Source organism: Sciurus carolinensis, chromosome 2 (assembly GCF_902686445.1).
Source record: "Sciurus carolinensis chromosome 2, mSciCar1.2, whole genome shotgun sequence".
NCBI lineage: Eukaryota > Metazoa > Chordata > Mammalia > Rodentia > Sciuridae > Sciurus > Sciurus carolinensis.
The window spans coordinates 97,643,293-97,662,277 of record NC_062214.1 but is presented as its reverse complement, the minus strand read 5'-3'; the positions used below and the strand labels follow the sequence as shown (position 1 = coordinate 97,662,277).

Here is an 18,985-nt window from a genome sequence, read left to right as displayed (position 1 = left end):
ATTTATATAGGATTTCTTCTCACTGTTTCTTAAAAAAAAAAAAAAAAAAAAAAAGAAAAAGAAATTCTTCCAGACACTCTACTAGACCAGCAACACTCTGATACCAAAATGAGACAAAGTCATAACAAAAAAAAAAAGAGGAGGCCAATATCCCTGATGAACACAGATGTAAAAATCCTCAACAAAATACCAAATTCAACAGTACATAAAAATCATTCACCATGATCAAATGGGAGTCATTCCAAGAATGCAAAGATGATTCAACATAAAAACATATCACATTAGTGGAATGAAGAACAAAAACTATATTTCAACAGATACATAAAAACACTTGATAAAGTTCAGTATCCCTTCATGATAAAAATGATCAACAAACTAGGTATAGTAGGAATGTTCCTCAGCACAAAGTCATATGACAAACCCATAGCTAACATAGTACCAAATGGAAAAGTTGAACTTTTCCTCTAAAATCTGGAAAAAAACAAGGAAGCTCATTTTTGCTACTTTTATTCAAGATAGTTGAGGAGGTCCTAGCCAGAGCATTTTATTAGGCAGGAGAAATAAATGTATCTAAGTTGAAGAAGAAATTGTCCCTATTTGCAAATGATCTAATCTTACATATAAAAGACCCTAAGGACTCTACCAAACATGTTAGGTCAAAATCAGTGAAGTTACTGGATACGACAATCAACATAATCAGTAACACTTCAATATGCTAACAGCAAAATATCTGGGAAAAAAACACAAAGCAATCCTTTTTAAAATAGTTATAAAAAAAAAAAAAAAAACCAGTAAATTTAACCAAGGAGGTGAAAGATCTGTTCTGAAAGCTACAGAATACTAAGTGAAGGAAATTGAAAAAAATACAAATGAAAAATGTTTCATGTTCATAGAAGAATAAATATTAAAGTGTTCATACCACCCAAAGAGACATATAGATTCAATGACGTCCCCCTCAAAATACCTAAGAGATTTTTCACAGAGATTAAAAAAAAAATCCTAAAATTCATATGTAAACACAAAAGACCCCAAGCAGCCAACATAAGGAGGTGGAAGGCGAGAGGCATCATAATCCCTAACTTCAAAACATTTTATAAAACTATATTAACCAAAACAGCATGGTACTGGCATAAAAACACAAACAGACCAAGGAACAAAAAACAAAATAGCACAAATAAATTTGTGCATTTACAACCAAATGATTTTCAACAAAGGTGCCAAGAACACACAAAAGTCTTTTCAGAAAAAAAAAATGGTACTAGGAAAGTCAGATATCTGTATGCAGAAGAATCTCAGATCCTTATCTCTTAATATATACAACAATTAACTCAAAATGGATCAAAGACTTAAATGTAATACCTGAAATTATGAGACAACTGAAAGAAAACAGTGGAAAAGCTTCTGGACATTGATCTGGTCAATGGTGGAAAATTATTAATATGACCTCGAAAACACAAGCAATGAGATAAATGGAGTTAAACTAAAAATTTTCTGCATAGTAAACAGTCAACAGTGAAGAGACAACCTACAGAATAGGTTAAAATTATTTTGCAAAGTATATATCTGATAATATCCAAAAATTAATAAAAAATACACAAAAAAACACCCCACTTTAAAAATGGACAAAACATAGACATTTCCCAAAGAACACATGCAAATCCAAGTATATGAAAAAATGCTCAATATCATTAATGATCATGGAAATGTGAATCAAAACCACAGCAAGATACCACCTCACTCTAGTTAGAATGGTGATTACTGAAAAGACTAATGGTAACAAGTGCTGACAAGGATATGGAGAAAAAAACTTGCATACTGTTGGTGAGAATATAAATTAGTAGAGTCATTATGGAAAACAGTATATAAGTTCCTCATATGTTAAAAAAAGTAATTCCATTATTGGATATATATCCAAAGAGATATCCATATGTTGAAGAGATGTGTACTCCTATGTTTACTGTAACAATATTCACAATAATCAAAATATGGAATCAACCTAAGTGTCTAATGATGGTTGAATGGATAAAAAAAAATGATAAATGTAAAAGATAAATGTAATTCTATTCAAAGAATGAAATGCTGTCCATATGCAACATGGATGACCTTAGAGGACATTACATTATTAAAATAAGCCAGTCACAAAAAGACAATGCACAATCTAGCTCATATATGGTATATAAAAAAAAAGCTGATCTCATAAGTAGAGAATAGGATAGAATTATAGTTGCCAGAGGATGAGTGATTAGAGAGGATATTAGAATATGTTGGTCAGAGGATACATAATCACAGCTAGGAGGAATAAGATATTTTATTATATAGCATGGTGACTGGTTAATGACAATATGTTCTTAAAAAATGAAAAATGGATGTTATGTGCTCTTAACACAAAAATGGTTAATTAGCTAGATTTAATCATTCCACAATGTATTTATATACTTCTAAACACTGTCAAACATGATAATTTCATTGTCAATTAAAAATTATTTTATGTTCTAATAATTTTATGTTCAATTATGAACTAGAAAGATTCTTTTTAAGTACTTATGATGATCAAGCTCATTTAGTAATAAAGCATTTTAAATTATTTTTACTTACTTTAATCCTCCTTTAGAGTAGACAGAATAATGTACTTTAAAACCAAAATCTAAATATGCATTTCCCTGGCCAAACCAAATTAGTAAAGTTCCCAAACATAAATATAGATGAAGGGCAGTTCACTAGAAACTAGAACTCAGTACTAGCTAAGGTAAACAGACTGTCTACAGGATGGGATGAGAAAAATCTCTGAACAGGACAGCCTAGGAGTACATATGCATATATATAAATTTTTCAGTTAAAATATTAATCTGACACTTGTTTATAAATTATGAAATACAGTGATAGAAAATACAAATAAAACATTCCTGTCACTGAACTGTAAAATGAAAGTTACGCTGACATCTAGTGGTAATGTACAGAAAAATCCAGGTTTTACCAAATGTTGATGGTATCACTTTTCTTCACAAATTTCACTCCTTTTCTGGTATGCTTTCCTAAACTCTTCGCCAAGAAAATCAATATCATCCTCTTTTTTAAATATTCCCTACAAGAACAATATTTTGTGTTACTTTTGAATGCCAGAATATGCACTAAATGCTTTTAAGATAACAAATACACTGACATGAGGTTAGTAAAGTTATCCAAAACAATTAAATCTATTCAATAAACTTAATGTTTTCCAAAAATATGACTTTATATTATTAGACCCAATTTCCTGATTTATCAGATCCAGAGCAGGTACTTGTGATGTGAATCTGGGCTTTTCTACTTTATAATTAGGATTGCCTGGAAGGAAAAGAATTTAATTTATATTGTACCCTACTCTTGTCTAAACAGTTCTATAATATGAGGAAGGTTAAAGATGAAGACACTAAGTTCTACTACATTCACACATGGGATCAGTTCTCCATGCCTCTGTTCTATAGCTAATCAGTAAACATTCAATCTGGCAGGAAAGAATTCAGATTTAGAGTTAAGTCATTTACGCAAGCCTTTGAAATTCTTCACAGTTCTATTCATTTTTCTTTTCCCCTACAGAATACAGCAAAAGTCTCTTTAAAACAAAATTAAACTGATATATCTGTCTTGCATTCTAAAGAATTTAAAAAATCATTTAGGTCATTTGGGCCTTTAGGACAAAGGATAAAGGTCATTTTGGGGTATCAGGATTATTAAATCATCCTCCTGCCTCCACAGTTATTTTCTCCACAAAAATATTGACACCCAGATACTCTCCTAGAATTAATAATTATTTTATGAAATTTATCTGTTACGAATGGATTTTATCATAAGTCCATTAACATTAATATATATAATTCGTTATTTCTAAGCAATTAGCTATAATGTCCTGAAACCAGGCAATAATTATTCATATATCTATCTTTCTCCTTTCTTAGTTTTGGACTGAACATTAAAGATGCATTCAATTCTACCACATTAATAAATCAAAAGGTAGATTTCTATATTTGAAGGATGGTGATTTTAATTATGTGAATCTAGATGTTTACGTGACCTATGAAACTCATTATGATATATATATGAAAATTTACTATCTTTTGGAATTATTTTTAAAAACTGATGTTACCTAGACCTAGTTGTAACATACCCTCCTAATATAGAAAAGATCTGTTTCAGATTCAGTTCAAGCTTGGGCCTGTCTTTGGGTTATCAATTATAATGTTTTCACATAACTTATCATTGGAATATAAAGTATTGTAGTTGCTTTAGGGTGGTTTATTTTTGGATCTCCAATGCTTGAAAGGGGAGAAAATAACCTAAAATCTAAATTCAGTAAATTATTTCATAGCTCAATGTGCCAAGACCAACTCCCTCATTTTAGAGACGTTTAAATATGATCCCCCAATGAGAGTCAATGCCTGGCCACTGTTACTTTATAACAGCAAGATGTGTGTGACATCTTCATCTTCTGATATTCTAATATCACTTTTTTTTTTTCACTATTAGAGGCCTTGAGATAAAGGTCACTTACTTTAGGGAGATATCCTAATAATTTTGTAGCATGTTCTTTGAGAAGTTTTATCCTTTCTTCCTCAATAATATCGTTAATACACCTTTGTCTTCTTTGCTGTAACTGCCATTCTTCCAGCTCACGTTGCTGGAAATGCAAATCAGTTTTTATTAATGGTCATGAAATACGTTAATCTTTTAAGAATTTTTCAAACAAAACTAAAATAAAACTTTCAGTGAATTATGTGATAAAATTGTTGAATTATTTGATACTTAGTCCAAAAGAAACTAGTGTATAGTATCTCATATCTTGTATGTACACACAGGTTTTTTCATTTTTTAAAGTTACAAGAATAATAGTTATGACTGGAATTTTTAAGGAGACAAGTGCATACAGCAAAATGTCAATACCCACTGACTTCCTAATAAACAGTATAAAAACAGTTTATAGGGTAGGACAAAAACAATTAGTGAATAAAACAGGGATATCCAAAGAATAAATATTTTCTCATATGCATCATATTTTTTCAAAGTCCACATGAAGCACAAGAGTAACAATACGAATTCCAGAAGAACCAGTATTTCTCAGTATTTCTCTTAGATAACCACATTAAAATTCTGTGCCATATAATGCAGGTTTTATGACTGTAGCTCAAAGTTTGAGGTCTTTAAAGGGACTCACAGAACTGTATCCAAATATGCCTATTGAAAAGGGAAGGATACAACATGCAGATCATTGAAACAGTGATGAATCTCTGCCAAGAACTGCTTTAGAGTAATGCTAAAGTTTCCCTTGAAATAATATACTGAGGTCACTACTCATTCAGTCTACTCCTTATCAAAGATAGTAAACCATAAAGGAGGATGTCTGTCTTTGATACAATAAAAGCAAATTTCTACATAAGGTAATAACTCTTCTAAGTTACTGGATAAAAATTAAAATGCTGGCACACAGCCATATCCAATGCCACTTAAAACTGCAACTACTTCTCAAAATATTTTTATCTACTATATTAGATGAATTTTTATTTTTTTTACAGAATAAGTATGGTGATGGTCAATTGAGAAAAAACTTTTGCTCACTGATCTTTCTTGCTACTGAATCAAGGGTTGAGTTGCTCTTAATTTATCTCTAAGGTGAAATAGGATAATAGAATTTGCCATGAAATTGTTGTACCTGATTTTTTTTTTTTTGAGATTACAGTTCTAAGGCTTCCTTATAGCTAGTTATGGCCACAAGGTCAGTGGAATATAAGTGACCTTCATATGGAAACTTCAACCTTTTATCACCATCTGCTGCTTGAAATGTGGATACAAAGGCTAAAGGTCTGGCTTACATCACACACATGCCATAGTGAAAAGCTAAAAGGAGCCTGAGTCCCTGAAGACTATGGAACAGAGCCTTCATTTCATCCCTGAATTGCCTACCTGTAGATTTTCATGTGAGAGAACAATAAACTACCTACTAATCCACTGTTAATTTGAGACTCAATTTCTAATCAAACCTAATCCTGATTGAGCCATTCTTCATTTTTTTAAAAATATTTTTTAGTTGTAGATAAAACAATACCTTTATTTTATTTATTTTTTTATGTAGGGCTAAGGATCGAACCCAGTGCCTCACACATGTTAGGCAAGTGCTCCACCACTGAGCCCCAACCCCAGCCCTGAGCCCTTCTTTATAAAGGGGAGATGCAAGAAACTTCTGTAATGTTGTGGAGAAAGCACACTTAGATTTTTGTCTAATGATGTAGAGTCTCTGATTTGGGTACAATATAGGATCTTCATTCTTGGGATACAGTATGCCACATTATGTGTAAATCCTAAAAAAATTTTCTAGTAAATAGTATAAATGGTTTAGAAAGCATGAGACTTATTACCCATATAAGAGAAATTCTGAATAACTCTTATAGGAAATTATGGGGAGTTTCAAAATTTTTCAGAGGTAATCAGTAGCTAGGAGCAGTTCTGAACTCTAAAAAGAAGAATTAGAGCCTTATACCTAGCAGTGTAAGGCTAATGGAATGATGATTTTTCACTGCCAGAGGCCAAAACAAAAACATTGCCCAATCCTCCTGACACTTAAAGCTAAGTCCACAGCCGCATACTGAGGATGTCTATGATTTTTTTAAAAATTAAGACAAAAATTTTATAATTTACAATTTTTGCTTCAGGTGATTTTATTTCACTGCCATTTGTAGCTGTCTTGCTGACTCCTCTAGGGTCTTTCTGACCATCTCTACAAGCCATGAGAGAGGACAGTCAGGCACTGGTTCTACTTTTTGATAAGATTTAAAGCCTTAAGGGAATTCCAAAAGTCTTTTAATTTTCTGCCTTCTTAATTACTGTACTTCCTAACATGGTTGATCACATTCATTAATATAGCATTTATAAAGTATTTACCACGTCAGGCAGACTGCTAGATGCTTTATAAATAATCATCTCCCTTAAAGTATAGTTAAATCATGATTGGTTCATATTAAGGCTAGGGAATTGAGATTTTATTCTACAAAAATCCACTGAAGTTTAAGCAGGAGAAGACATAAGATTTTTTAAAACCCTGGTAACTTGTGGCAGAAAGTTACAAAGAGACCAGTGGAAGACAATTTCCATAGTCTATGGAAATGCTATTGAATGTCTGAACAAAGTTACAAATAAACTAGATTTCAGAGTAATTGCTAAGGTGGAATCAGAATTTGGTGACCAACTAAAAATCATTGAGTGAGTAAGAGGGAAAATCTAGGAATGGTTCCAAGGTATGTTAGGCTTTTTTCGCTGTGACCAAAATACCTGATAAGAACAGCTTTACATATGGCCCTCTCAAGGATTGCCTGCAGGGATTCTGACCTTGCTACACTTTGTCTGACCTCCCAGGCCTTCCAGTTCAGTGACTCCCACTGGAAAAAGTTCATGGTTACACAGTATTCCAGGTATTCATGATCTATAGCTCTTCTCTGCTATATCAACACATACATACCTATATAACAGCACATGCATGTGACATCTTTTTTTAAAGTACCTTTTTAGTTGCATATAGACACAAAACCTTTATTTATTTGTTTTTATATGGTGCTGAAGATTTAACACAGTGCCTCACATGTGCTAGGCATAGGCTCTACCACTGAACTACAACCCCAGCCCCAGCATGTGACATATCTTTATAATTAGTTTTTGTATTGTTCTCTTAACCAAGACCACAAATTCACAAATGACATGGACTTAGTTGTACTTACCTTTCTCAACATCAGACTGTATGTAGCACATATAAACATCAATAAGTAGTTTCTTAATACCTTAATAAATGATTGGTCAGAAAACATATCACAGATTGATAAACAGATATCTAACACTGGCATATAAAAAGTTCTCAGTAAATGTTTAGTGGATGAACAGATAAGCTGGTTGCTGTTCAATGTTAACAAAAAAATTCTTACTTTGTCTGCGAGAAACTGGTTACGACGTTCTTCAATAAGTTTTTCCACAGCCCTTCTATGTTCCAGTTGCTTCATTCTTTGTTTCTGAGCATTCATTAATTCTATTCGGTCATCCTCAGCAAGTTTGGCTAGCATAGTTTTTCTAAAGGCCTCCTCCTCTTCTTTTGTAGCCTGTAATACTAATTCCTTCAAAGCCATTTGTTCTTCAAAATCTTGCTTCATCTTTCTTTGCTTTCTCAATTTCTCTTCTGCTTTCTCCTAAACAACAATGCAGATAAAAGTTAATTTAGTAATCATTTCCTTAAATCTAATTTACAAAGAGTAAATTAATATTACTCTTTGGTTAAGCTTAATATTACAAAGTGAAATCAATTATGAAAAACCAAAAAATAATGCCTTTTCATAACACTTTGCACCACCCTTTAAAACTATTTGGATAAAGGACATGTTCTTTTGGACAGCCTTCTATTATTGTGCATATTTATATCTTGGTTCTATACTCATAATTAACATATAACACTTTGAAAAGAGTTAATATGAAAACTTTTTTGCACACCTGAGTTTTTTAATCTATGGTCTCTGAAATGTGTACCAACTATGAATCATTATAGAAACTTGCCGGAAACAGCTGTGTAACCACTAAGTATTTTTCAGTTTCCAACATCCTGTTTATCAAAGCTGCGTTTATCCATCTTTAGTCCTCCTTTCATTCTCAAAATTCTCTAAAATGTAAAAACAATAACCTAACTGTGACAATTAGACAATTTTCAGGGAAGTTCAAATTCACTTGGAGCAGCATAACTCTTCCTGCAAGCTTTTATTTTCCAAACACTTATGAAAAATTTCAAACACACCAAAAAATTTAAAGAATTTTACAGTGATCATCCACATACCTAACACCTAAATTCCAATTACGTTTTACAAGTCTTGCTTTATCATCTATTTGATAAGGACTGATATAATTCCTTTTTTCTTATCTAACCAACCCTTGCCCAATTCTAGCACAGGCTCCCATGCAAGCCAATATTCTCAATGCACCTAAAATAACTGCCCTTTAGGAGGCTGAGGCAGGAGGATCGAGAGTTCAAAACCAGCCTCAGCAAAAGCAAGGGGCTAAGCAACACAGTGGGATCCTGTCTCTAAATAAATGTGGCTCAGTGATTGAGTGCTCCTGAATTCAATCCTAAGTAAAGTTAAAGTAAAAAGTAAAGTAAAAAGTAAAAAGTAAAGTAAAATAAAATAAAATACAAAATAAAATAAAATAAAATCTGCCTTAACCCCCACCTTGTTCAGGGTTCTTACAGATAACAGAAACTATAAAGGATTTACTACAAGACATTAGGTTTCATACAGGACTTCCGGAAGGACAAGGAAACCAATGTTTCCCCTTGACAATGCTGTCAAAACTGCCTCCAAATGATCTGCTCTTCCTGTGGTGTGGCTGCTATTTCATTTTGCTCACTTGTATCTTTACACCTTAAAAGGAGGGAGACAAGTGTTGGAGATAATCTAGGTCATATGAAGACCTTAACTAAAAGAAGTGTAGTTTTTACTATTTAGTTTTTATAATATAGTAAAACAATTGTTTCCAAAAAGGTTGGGTAGGAGTAAGTGAACATCAGCTTTATCAGCTTTGTTCTGCTACTCTGAGTATTCATTCTCTCCTTCTTTATCCCTTCTTCATTATGCCCTTTCAAGACCTACTTTGTCCTTAAGATTTTCTCTAGTCTAATATTTGTCTATCTTTCTGGCCTCTTAATTAAGAGACTTCAATTTCTCTATCATCTAATTGCATTTCATATATACAGTATGTCTTATCTCCTCACTGAAAATAAATTCCTATAGGACATATCTTGTTCTTCTTTGGGATGCTGGGTACATAAATGTTTTTATAATATATATTTTGTTCATTTGCTCAGTATTATATAGAAGGCTCACTGACAGCAGAGTTACTGTCTCATTTGGTTTGGAATTCCTCTAGAGTTTATCATAACACTCTGCTCACAGAAATATATACCAAATTTATACCATATATACCAAATTTATACCATATATACCAAATTTAACATAATAATATAGTTGATATTTCCTGAAATCCATCTTCCATAAAAAAAATTTAGTTCAATTCAATAGTGAAGGCATCTAGCTAAAAATCAGGTAAATGTTTGGCAAAAATAAAATGTTTCAAATATGGAGTGTTCCTGTATCCTTTGATAAGTCTAGATTAGTATTATGCTAATTTTATAGTATGAACTACATGATAAAAACCCATTCTGGGGCTGGGGAGATAGCTCAGTTGGTAGAGTGCTTGCCTTGCAAGCACAAGGCCCTGGGTTCGATCCCCAGCACCGCAAAAAAAAAAAAAAAAAAAAAAAAAAACCCATTCTGTGGTTTTAGAAACAGCTGTTCATTGAAAGTTTGAAATAATTTGCTATAAACCTACTTTGATTCTGGGAACTTTCAGGAGATCTCCTAGTCTGCATTCTCCTCTAAAAGATAGCTTTAAACAGACTGATAGGTATTTTACTGGGGAGATAATTGCAGTAAACAGCAGTGAAGGAAAGCAGAGTGAAACAGGAAAGAAAGAAAGCTAACACAATGGCACATCGCTGAGCTGGTGACCACCGTGGACAACTGAGACTCAGTTCTGCCAGGACCTTGTAAGGAGTGCATGGATATTTCTGCTCCCAGAAACTGTCAGGGCAGAGTCTGTCTAAGCTTTCACAAAAGTTCTCCATAGCTGTCACTGAAATCAGAGGTGGGACTAAAAGGATGTGAGGCAAGGCACAAAAGGCTTTGGAGACAGGAGAGGGCCATCATAGTATTTTGCCTGAACATTCTACATTTTTTGAAATTATTTTTAATTTGGAAAATCAGGTGGTTGAGATTTCCATATTAATATATAATTGAATAAGTAACCTCTGATTTTTTTCCTGTCTTCTCTGTTTCCTTTATAGACCACTTGTCCTTTCTAATTTTGTTCAGACTTTTTTCTTTCTTATCTTTTAGAAGATAAAATGTTTTTGTTTTTCCCTAATATTAAGCAATTGGATTAATTAATGCTAGTATTTTCCTGATTTTAGTTAATGTCTACTTGTAATCTTTATTTCCTTCTTCATTCTTGCTTATTACTTGAATTTGTATCCTTTTTCAAAGTTCACTGCCTATTTTTTTTTTCACAGAATTTCACAATAATTGCTACAGGTATCAGTAATATAGAATCTCATTAAATTTGATGTGTAGAAATGGCATCCTCTAAATAGTTGCAGTTTTCCTCTTTAATCAATAATAACTGAGAAGGATGTTTTTGGATTTTTAGTTAGTTGATAAAAATATTTCTAATTTCTTGTAATGTGTCAAACATTTCCTCACTTTGCATTTGCTGGTATATTTCCTTTAGATTTCTAACAGCCTTTAAAATTATTTCAGAATAGGGAATATTTTATCCCAGACTGTGGTTTGCATTTTCATTTTCCTAGAAATGTTAGGAAGTTATTAATGTTGAAAAAGCCTGATCTCTAAATGTTTTTTTTAATAGACATAACTTCTTTTAGCTTATCAACAAATTTCATGAAGACCCTCTAGTTTTTGCTTCTGTAAATTTTATAATTCTAGCTTTTTTGTTCATATCTGAGACCCGTTTTGAGTTAATATGTTACAAAATAAAATAACAAGTGTTGGTAAAAATGTGGAGACATTGGAACACTTAAACATTGTTAGCATGAATGGGAATATAAAATGGTACAGTCTTTGTAAAAAACAAAGTTGGGCAGTTTGTAAAAACTTAAACACAGAATTACCGTACTAGGGCTGAGGTAGATAGCTCAGCAATAGAGCACTTGTCCAGCATGCCTAAGGCCCTGGGTTCAGTCTCCAGTCTCTCCAACCAACACACGAAATGGCCTAGCAATTCTACTTCTAGGAATATACCAAAAATAATTTTGAAAAGACATTCTAACAAAAACTTATATACAAATATTCATAGCAGCAATATTCAAAACTGTCAGAAGGTGAACACAAAATAAGAAAAACTACAATAAGATATCACTACATAGCTATTAAAATGGCTAAAATTAAAAAACAGTGGCAATATCAAATGTTGGCAAGAATGCAGAGAAACTGCATCACTGATATTGCTGGTCAGAGTGTTAAATGATATGGCTGTTTTGGAAAACAGTTTGGCATTTACAAGACTAATGGAGTTACTCTCGAGCCTTTATCCCAGGAGAAATGAAAACTTATGTTTACACAGAAATCTATACCTAAATATTTATAGCAGATGTATTCATAAGAGCCCAAACTTGGAAACATTCCAGATGCCCTTTAATGGGTGAAGTATCAAATTAGCTGGTACATGCATACCAAAACATACTACTCAATAATAAAAAGAACAAAGTATTGATAAAAGCAACATGAATGAATCTCCAGGAAATTATGCTCAGCAAAAGGAGCCACTCTCAAAAGGTTGCACATTTGTTTCTTCCTACTTAAATAACATTCCTGAGGTAGTTTTTAAAAATTAAGATAAAATTAAAGGCTCATCCATACTTCAGTGCATATCAGCACTTCATCTCTTTATCACTGAATAACATTCTACTACATGGATATGTTTTGTTTCTACGTTCATCAGTAGATAGACATTAGGTTATTTTCACTTTTAGCCATTATGAATACTGCTGCTATGAACATTTATATACAAATTTTTGTGTAGACTTAGGATCATTAATTTTTAATTATTGTTCTTTTCTAACATGTATTTAAGGACATAAACTTCCCATTAAGTACTGCATTAGTTGCTTCCTACACATTTTGGTACACTCATCATCAGTTTGAAAAATCTAGTTTCCACTATGATTTCTTCCTGTGCTCACTGCTTATATAAAAGTATATTGTTTGTTTACAAAATATTAAGGAATTTACAGGTATATTTTCATTACTGATTTATAATTGAATTACACTGTAGTCAGAAAATATACTTGGTATATTTTAAAACCCTGTGAATTTATTGAGAGTTACTTATATCCTAGAATATTATGTCTTGGTGAATGTTCTATGTGTACTTGAATGGAATTTGCACCCTGCTGTTGTTGGGTGATGTACTCTCTAAATGTCATTTAGGTCAGATTTGTTGACATTGTTGCTCAGCACTGTATCCTGTGATTCAGACCACTTAGTGTATATATTAATAAGAAAAGAGTATTAAAATCTTTAACTCTTGATTGTGGATTTGTCTGTTTCTCCTTTCAAATCTGTCAGTTTTGCTTCGGGTATTGTGAAGGTTTGCTAGTTAGGTCCATATGCCTTTAGGGCTATTACTTCCACTACATTAATCCTTGTTCGGAAGTTGACTTGGTCTTATATTGAAACAGACACTCTAACTTGCTTTTAATTGACTAGTGTCTATGTGGTATGTCTTTCTCTATCCCTTTGGTTTGAAACTGCATGTTGTCTTCATACTTAAATTGTGCTGATTGTAGACAACATAGTTATAGTATACCTTTTATGATGCAGTCTATGAACTGCTCCGTGGGTGGAGCTTTTTCATCCAACTTGAAAATGTCTTTTAACTGCATTGTTTACACCATTTATATACAATGTGATTACTGATAGGCTGGGTTTAAATTTACTCATTCTACTCCTTTACCTGAATATTATATTCTTCTCTGTTAATAATTTTTTCAATATCTGAAACTTACTTTTAGTTGCCTCCTATATAGTTCAGCTTGCTCTTCCTGATATAATTCCTGTCGTACTTGTTCCAAGTCTTCACGTTGCCGCAGCATTTCCGCCAATTTCTGAGTTAGCTATTAAATTAAAAAATATATATATATATTTATAGGATCCAAATTCTATACCAAATATTTCAGAAATTCACCAGTGTCAGAGAAGTGGTTATTTTAATACCGCATTCTGAAGCTGCAACCTTTTTTCCTCATTTTCTTGAACTTTTGCCATCCTATGTTCTTCTCTTTGCTGCTGCATGTTGGCAAACTCTAAGATTTTTCTGTTTTCTTCTTCCATCTCCTCACGTTTCTTGTTTCTCCAGATAGTCTGCTCTTTCTGAAACTCTTCAATATATTTTCTTGTTGCATTCATTTTTTCTAACTTTTGTTGCCTTTCCCTAAAGAGCAATAGTGGGTATAGTTTTATAGTAACAGAAATAATAAAATATCAAAAAAAATAAAAAGTAATTTACTTCTGTTGATAATAATGTGGGGGAAAACAACTTTCCTATTTATAATTTGTTCATTAATACAACAAACATTTTGAGTGCCTACTATGTGGCCACTACAAATTTTCTCAGGATAAAATCCTACTGTACTTCTAACCGACTAATGAAGTTTTAAACATTTCATTTCAGAAAGGCTACAACCTATTAACATGAGTCACATATTCTACACTTAAGCTGTCTACCAAGAAAATTCATCAGAAAACATGTTCCATAACATGGTATGGACATATTTAAGAAAAACAAAGATTTAGGTCACTCAGCTAGTTAATAAGCATTTATTAATTGAGATAACTTATTAACAATCATGTTGACAAAGATGAAGAAAAGCTGGTCTCAATTTTTGTGATCATAACTAATATTTATTGAGCATTTACTATGTATTCACACTGTTATATGTGCTCCACCTCTTCACAACAAACCTAAGACAAATCTGAAGTAAATATTCAGGCACATAAGAATTTTAAGTTTACATGATACACTTACAATTGATCTTCTTCATAGATTTTCCTAACAATTTCATCAATCATGAGTTTCTCTTTCAGCAACTGCTCATAAGCTTCCTGTTTTTTTCTCTCTTGTTCTTCCAGTTGTTTCTCTAAGTCCAGAGAGTACTGGGCTTTCACTTTGTTTCGTCTGTCTTCTGCAGCATTCTCTTCCTTCATTACTCTCTCGTGCTCTTCCATCATGGTTCTGGCTATTTCAGCATCACGCTTCTGATATTAAAACAAAATTTATCTTTCCCTTGTCAAATCAGAACCCAGTATGATAGAATACTTTAAATAAATATAACTGAATGTTATAAAGCCTATTATATAAAATAATTTTTTTCAGCTGTCTAGGTTAAAAAATCAAAGTAAGTCATTGTGACCTAATGGGTTTGAATGATGAGCAGCCTCTAGAGATGCTTGGGTAATACCTGAGATAAGGATAAGGATAATTAGTAAGTACACATCTGAAAATGTTATAAGTTCTTTATTAAAAACCATTTTAAACTGTCAAAGCAGTAGTTATCTTTTTTTTATATATCAATTTTCATGGCTTTTAGCTCCCTGTTCATCAGTTGCTATCTGGAGTCAAGATGGTACTGCCATTTTCACACAGGTCTGCTATGAAATGATTCTGAGCACCTATTAAGTTTCTCCTAATTGAAGCTTTCTTTCCTGCCATGCGCCCTTGAGTTTTCTCTTTCTCATGTATTAAAGACTTTTGTAATCTCTTTAACTTAAAAGGGTCCTATATGCTATTATGCCCGTTTTCTGCAGTTTGAGTACACTCACTCAATACTATTCCCGTGGAGTTAAAGACAATCCTTTTCTTGGATGGATTAAATTCCTTAATTCTTTTGAGCAGTTTCAAATCATTTAACAAAATAAGTTTTAAATTAAATATAATGGAGCAATTTTTGAAATTACCTTTTGTCTTTCTGATCATATCTTAGCTTTAGCAGCATCAAATATAAAAAGCAGATTGGCATTGGCACCAAAATAGACAGGTAGATCAATGGTACAAAATAGAGGGCACAGACACAAACCCAAATAAATACAATTTTCTCATACTAGACAAAGGTGCCAAAAATATGCAATGGAGAAAAGATAGCCTCTTCAACAAATGGTGCTGGGAAAACTGGAAATCCATATGCAACAGAATGAAACTAAACCCCTATCTCTCACCCTGCACAAAAATCAACTCACAATGGATCAAGGACCTTGAAATCAGACCAGAGACCCTGCGTCTTATAGAAGAAATAGTAGGTCCAAATCTTCAACTTGTTGGCTTAGGATCAGACTTCCTTAACAGGACTCCCATAGCACAAGAAATAAAAGCAAGAATCAATAACTGGGATAGATTCAAACTAATAGCTTTCTCTTAGCAAAGGAAACTATCAGCAATGCGAAGAGAGATCCTACAGAGTGGGAGAAAATCTTTGCCAGTCATACATCAGATAGAGCACTAATTTCCAGAATATATAAAGAACTCAAAAAACTCTACACCAAGAATACAAATAACCCAATGAACAAATGGGCTAAGGATATGAACAGACACTTCAAAGAAGAAGATTTAAAAGCAATCAACAAACGTATGAAAAAATGTTCAACATCTTTAGTAATAAGAGAAATGCAAATCAAAACCACCCTAAGATTCCATCTCACCCCAATTAGAATGGCGATTATCAAGAATACAAGCAACAATAGGTGTTGGAGAGGATGTGGGGAAAAAGGTACACTCATACATTGCTGTTGGGGCTGCAAATTAGTGCAGCCACTCTGGAAAGCAGTGTGGAGATTCCTTAGAAAACTTGGAATGGACCTACTCCTTGGCCTATACCCAAAGGACTTAAAATTAACATACTACAGAGATACAGCCACAATGTTCATAGCTGCTCAATTCACAATACCCAGATTGTGGAACCAACCTAGATGCCCCTCAATTGATGAGTGGATAAAGAAACTGTGGTATATATATATATATACCAAGGAATATTACTCAGCCATAAAGAATAATAAAATTATGGCATTTGCAGGCAAATGGATGTAGTTGGAGAATATCATGCTAAGTGAGATAAGCCAATCTCAAAAAAACAAAGTACGAATGATCTCACTGATAAGCAGATGATGACACATATAGTGGATAGGAAGGGGGCAAGAATGGAGGAAGGAAGGACTCTACAGAGGGATAAGAGGGGTGGGAGGGGTGGGGGAGAAGAAAAAAAATAACAGAATGAATCAAAAACTATTACCCTAGGTAAATGTATGTTTACACAAATGGTATGCCTCTGCTTCATGTACAGAGAAACAAGATGTACCCATTTGTTTACAATAAAAATGAATTAAAAAAATTTTTAAAAGCAGATTAGAATATGAATGATAAATGTCATTCCTGATATAACTGATGCCTACAATATGTACAAAATGACAAAACTTTTATGTACAGATTACTACATACTTATAGAAATATATTGTTCTCATTTTACAGATTTAGGCTCAGAGAGACAGAGCCAAATACTAGTATCTAAATATCCTGACACCTAGTCAAGTCCTTGGAGTATTTGGCTTTAATTTTGTGAATCAATTTTGACTTAGAAAATAGTAGCAATTCTTTAAGAAATCCGATTAAAATGTCTGTAATGGTCTTGAATAACCTCAACTATCAGGATAATTAAAACTATAAACCATGGAACAAGCCATACATTGTGTTCTATTTTATTGTGAAAGGATAGAATTCACATGGCTTTAAGAAATAAATTCTCTCACCTTTTCCTACCAACTTGCCACACCTAAGGTTTTCACTATTAATTAGCATGCTATATAAAATAAATGTCTACATTAACACAAATATATATACATGCATAAAACATGTACCATTTATAGCCTTCATCTATTCCTAATGAATACCCATACTGCACTGCACTATTAACTATTTTGATATCACCTCTAAAATTTTGTGTATCATTTAAAAATAAATAACATGCAAAAATATACTTATTAGGTAGCAATTTGTACTATACTAGTTTGTCAAAGAATAATCAGTGTCCATAAAGAATGCTGAGAGTTGTCTGGGCCTCTGAAAGGCTCTAATATTAAGTTAAACAAGGTTTCCTATGAAATCACTGAAGATTTTGAGACCTTAAGAATCTGAAAGGTATACCAGTTTTTGGAAATCTAGCAGTGTAAATTTTTTTAAAGAATGAAACAATTAAAAAAAAAACTGGTCTATTTTTGGTTTTCCATATGACACTAAAAGCATAATAACCAGAAACAACATTACCATTTGCTCATATTTAATGGCATCCTTTTCAGCAATCTGGGCTGCTCTTTCCTTATTCATGTAAGCTGCTTTTAATTTTTTCTCCAATTCTCTGAGCTCAATACTGTGGGGGAAAAAAAAGTCAAATTTAAATCTGCAGATTCTAAGAGAATTAAGCTCCACAGAAAATTCAGTGACAACATTTTCAATTTTCTCAAAGATAGTATACAACTGGTATTTTAGATCCATAGGAGAAATAAGTTAGTTCCATAATGGATGCCTTACATTCCTATCAGCAATGTCTGAGGGTTTCAATTTCTCCACTTTCTTGTTAACACTTGTTATTTTCCATTGTTTTTATTTTAACTAGTCTAACAGGTGTGAAATAACATCTTGTTGTGGCTTTGATTTGCATTTCCCTAGTGAATAATGATGTTGAATCTCTTTTCAAGTGCTTATGGCTATTGTGTATCTTCTTGGTATAAATGTCTATTTAAGTGCTTTGACCATTGTTTTAATTGGGTTGTTTGGTTTTTGTTGTTGAATTACCATAGTTCTTTATATATTCTGAATATTAAATCCTTCAGAAATGCAAATTGTTCTTCCAACCTAAATGAGTTCTGAGCTAGGTCAAAAGGAAATGAACATTTTGTGCCAATCCTCCCGGTAACCTCAAGGTAAGTAAGAAGAGACATACACAATAAATTGTAAATGAAGTATGCTCTGCTCCCTCCTTAAACCAGGAAGCAAGGTCTCACCAGAAACGTGGGCTACTATCTTAAAGATTGCCTCTGAGCTGGGAGGGGATTGGGTAAGGGTGAATAAAAAAACCACAAAACTTTCCTACCACTTTTAAGTTGCCTTTTTCTTGATTCAGCATTTGCTTGGTTGCTATAAGCCTTTGGATATTATCTAGAGTTCTTAGAAAGTTGGTTCTGACAATTTCTCCAGGTTTTTTTAATGTTTCTGGTAGGGGAAGAGGTGGGGAGGGGCAGGAGTTTGGAGCTGCTCACACTGCTATTCTGCTCAAGTCACTCCAATCCTACAACTTTTACTATGAGGTATTTTC

The 18,985-nt window shown here is 32.9% G+C and overlaps 1 protein-coding gene across 5 annotated transcripts in view; it reads right to left on the bottom strand.

The window, feature by feature from the left end:
- The window catches only part of Mns1 (meiosis specific nuclear structural 1), a 63,473-nt gene that overhangs the window by 31,514 nt on the left and 12,974 nt on the right, over positions 1 to 18,985 (bottom strand). For 4 of the 5 annotated variants that reach the window (XM_047539512.1, XM_047539509.1, XM_047539510.1 and 1 more), the window contains exons 4-10: positions 17,938 to 18,040; positions 14,656 to 14,885; positions 13,845 to 14,061; positions 13,637 to 13,744; positions 7,941 to 8,198; positions 4,529 to 4,654; positions 2,975 to 3,082 (exon numbers count right to left, since the gene is read on the bottom strand). In XM_047539512.1, the coding sequence (XP_047395468.1) occupies positions 2,990 to 3,082; positions 4,529 to 4,654; positions 7,941 to 8,198; positions 13,637 to 13,744; positions 13,845 to 14,061; positions 14,656 to 14,885; positions 17,938 to 18,040 (1,135 nt within the window). In that variant the 3' untranslated portion in view covers positions 2,975 to 2,989. Of the gene's footprint in view, positions 1 to 98; positions 3,083 to 4,528; positions 4,655 to 7,940; positions 8,199 to 13,636; positions 13,745 to 13,844; positions 14,062 to 14,655; positions 14,886 to 17,937; positions 18,041 to 18,985 lie in introns of those variants that run through there. The other variant, XM_047539508.1, reaches the window with a different exon arrangement.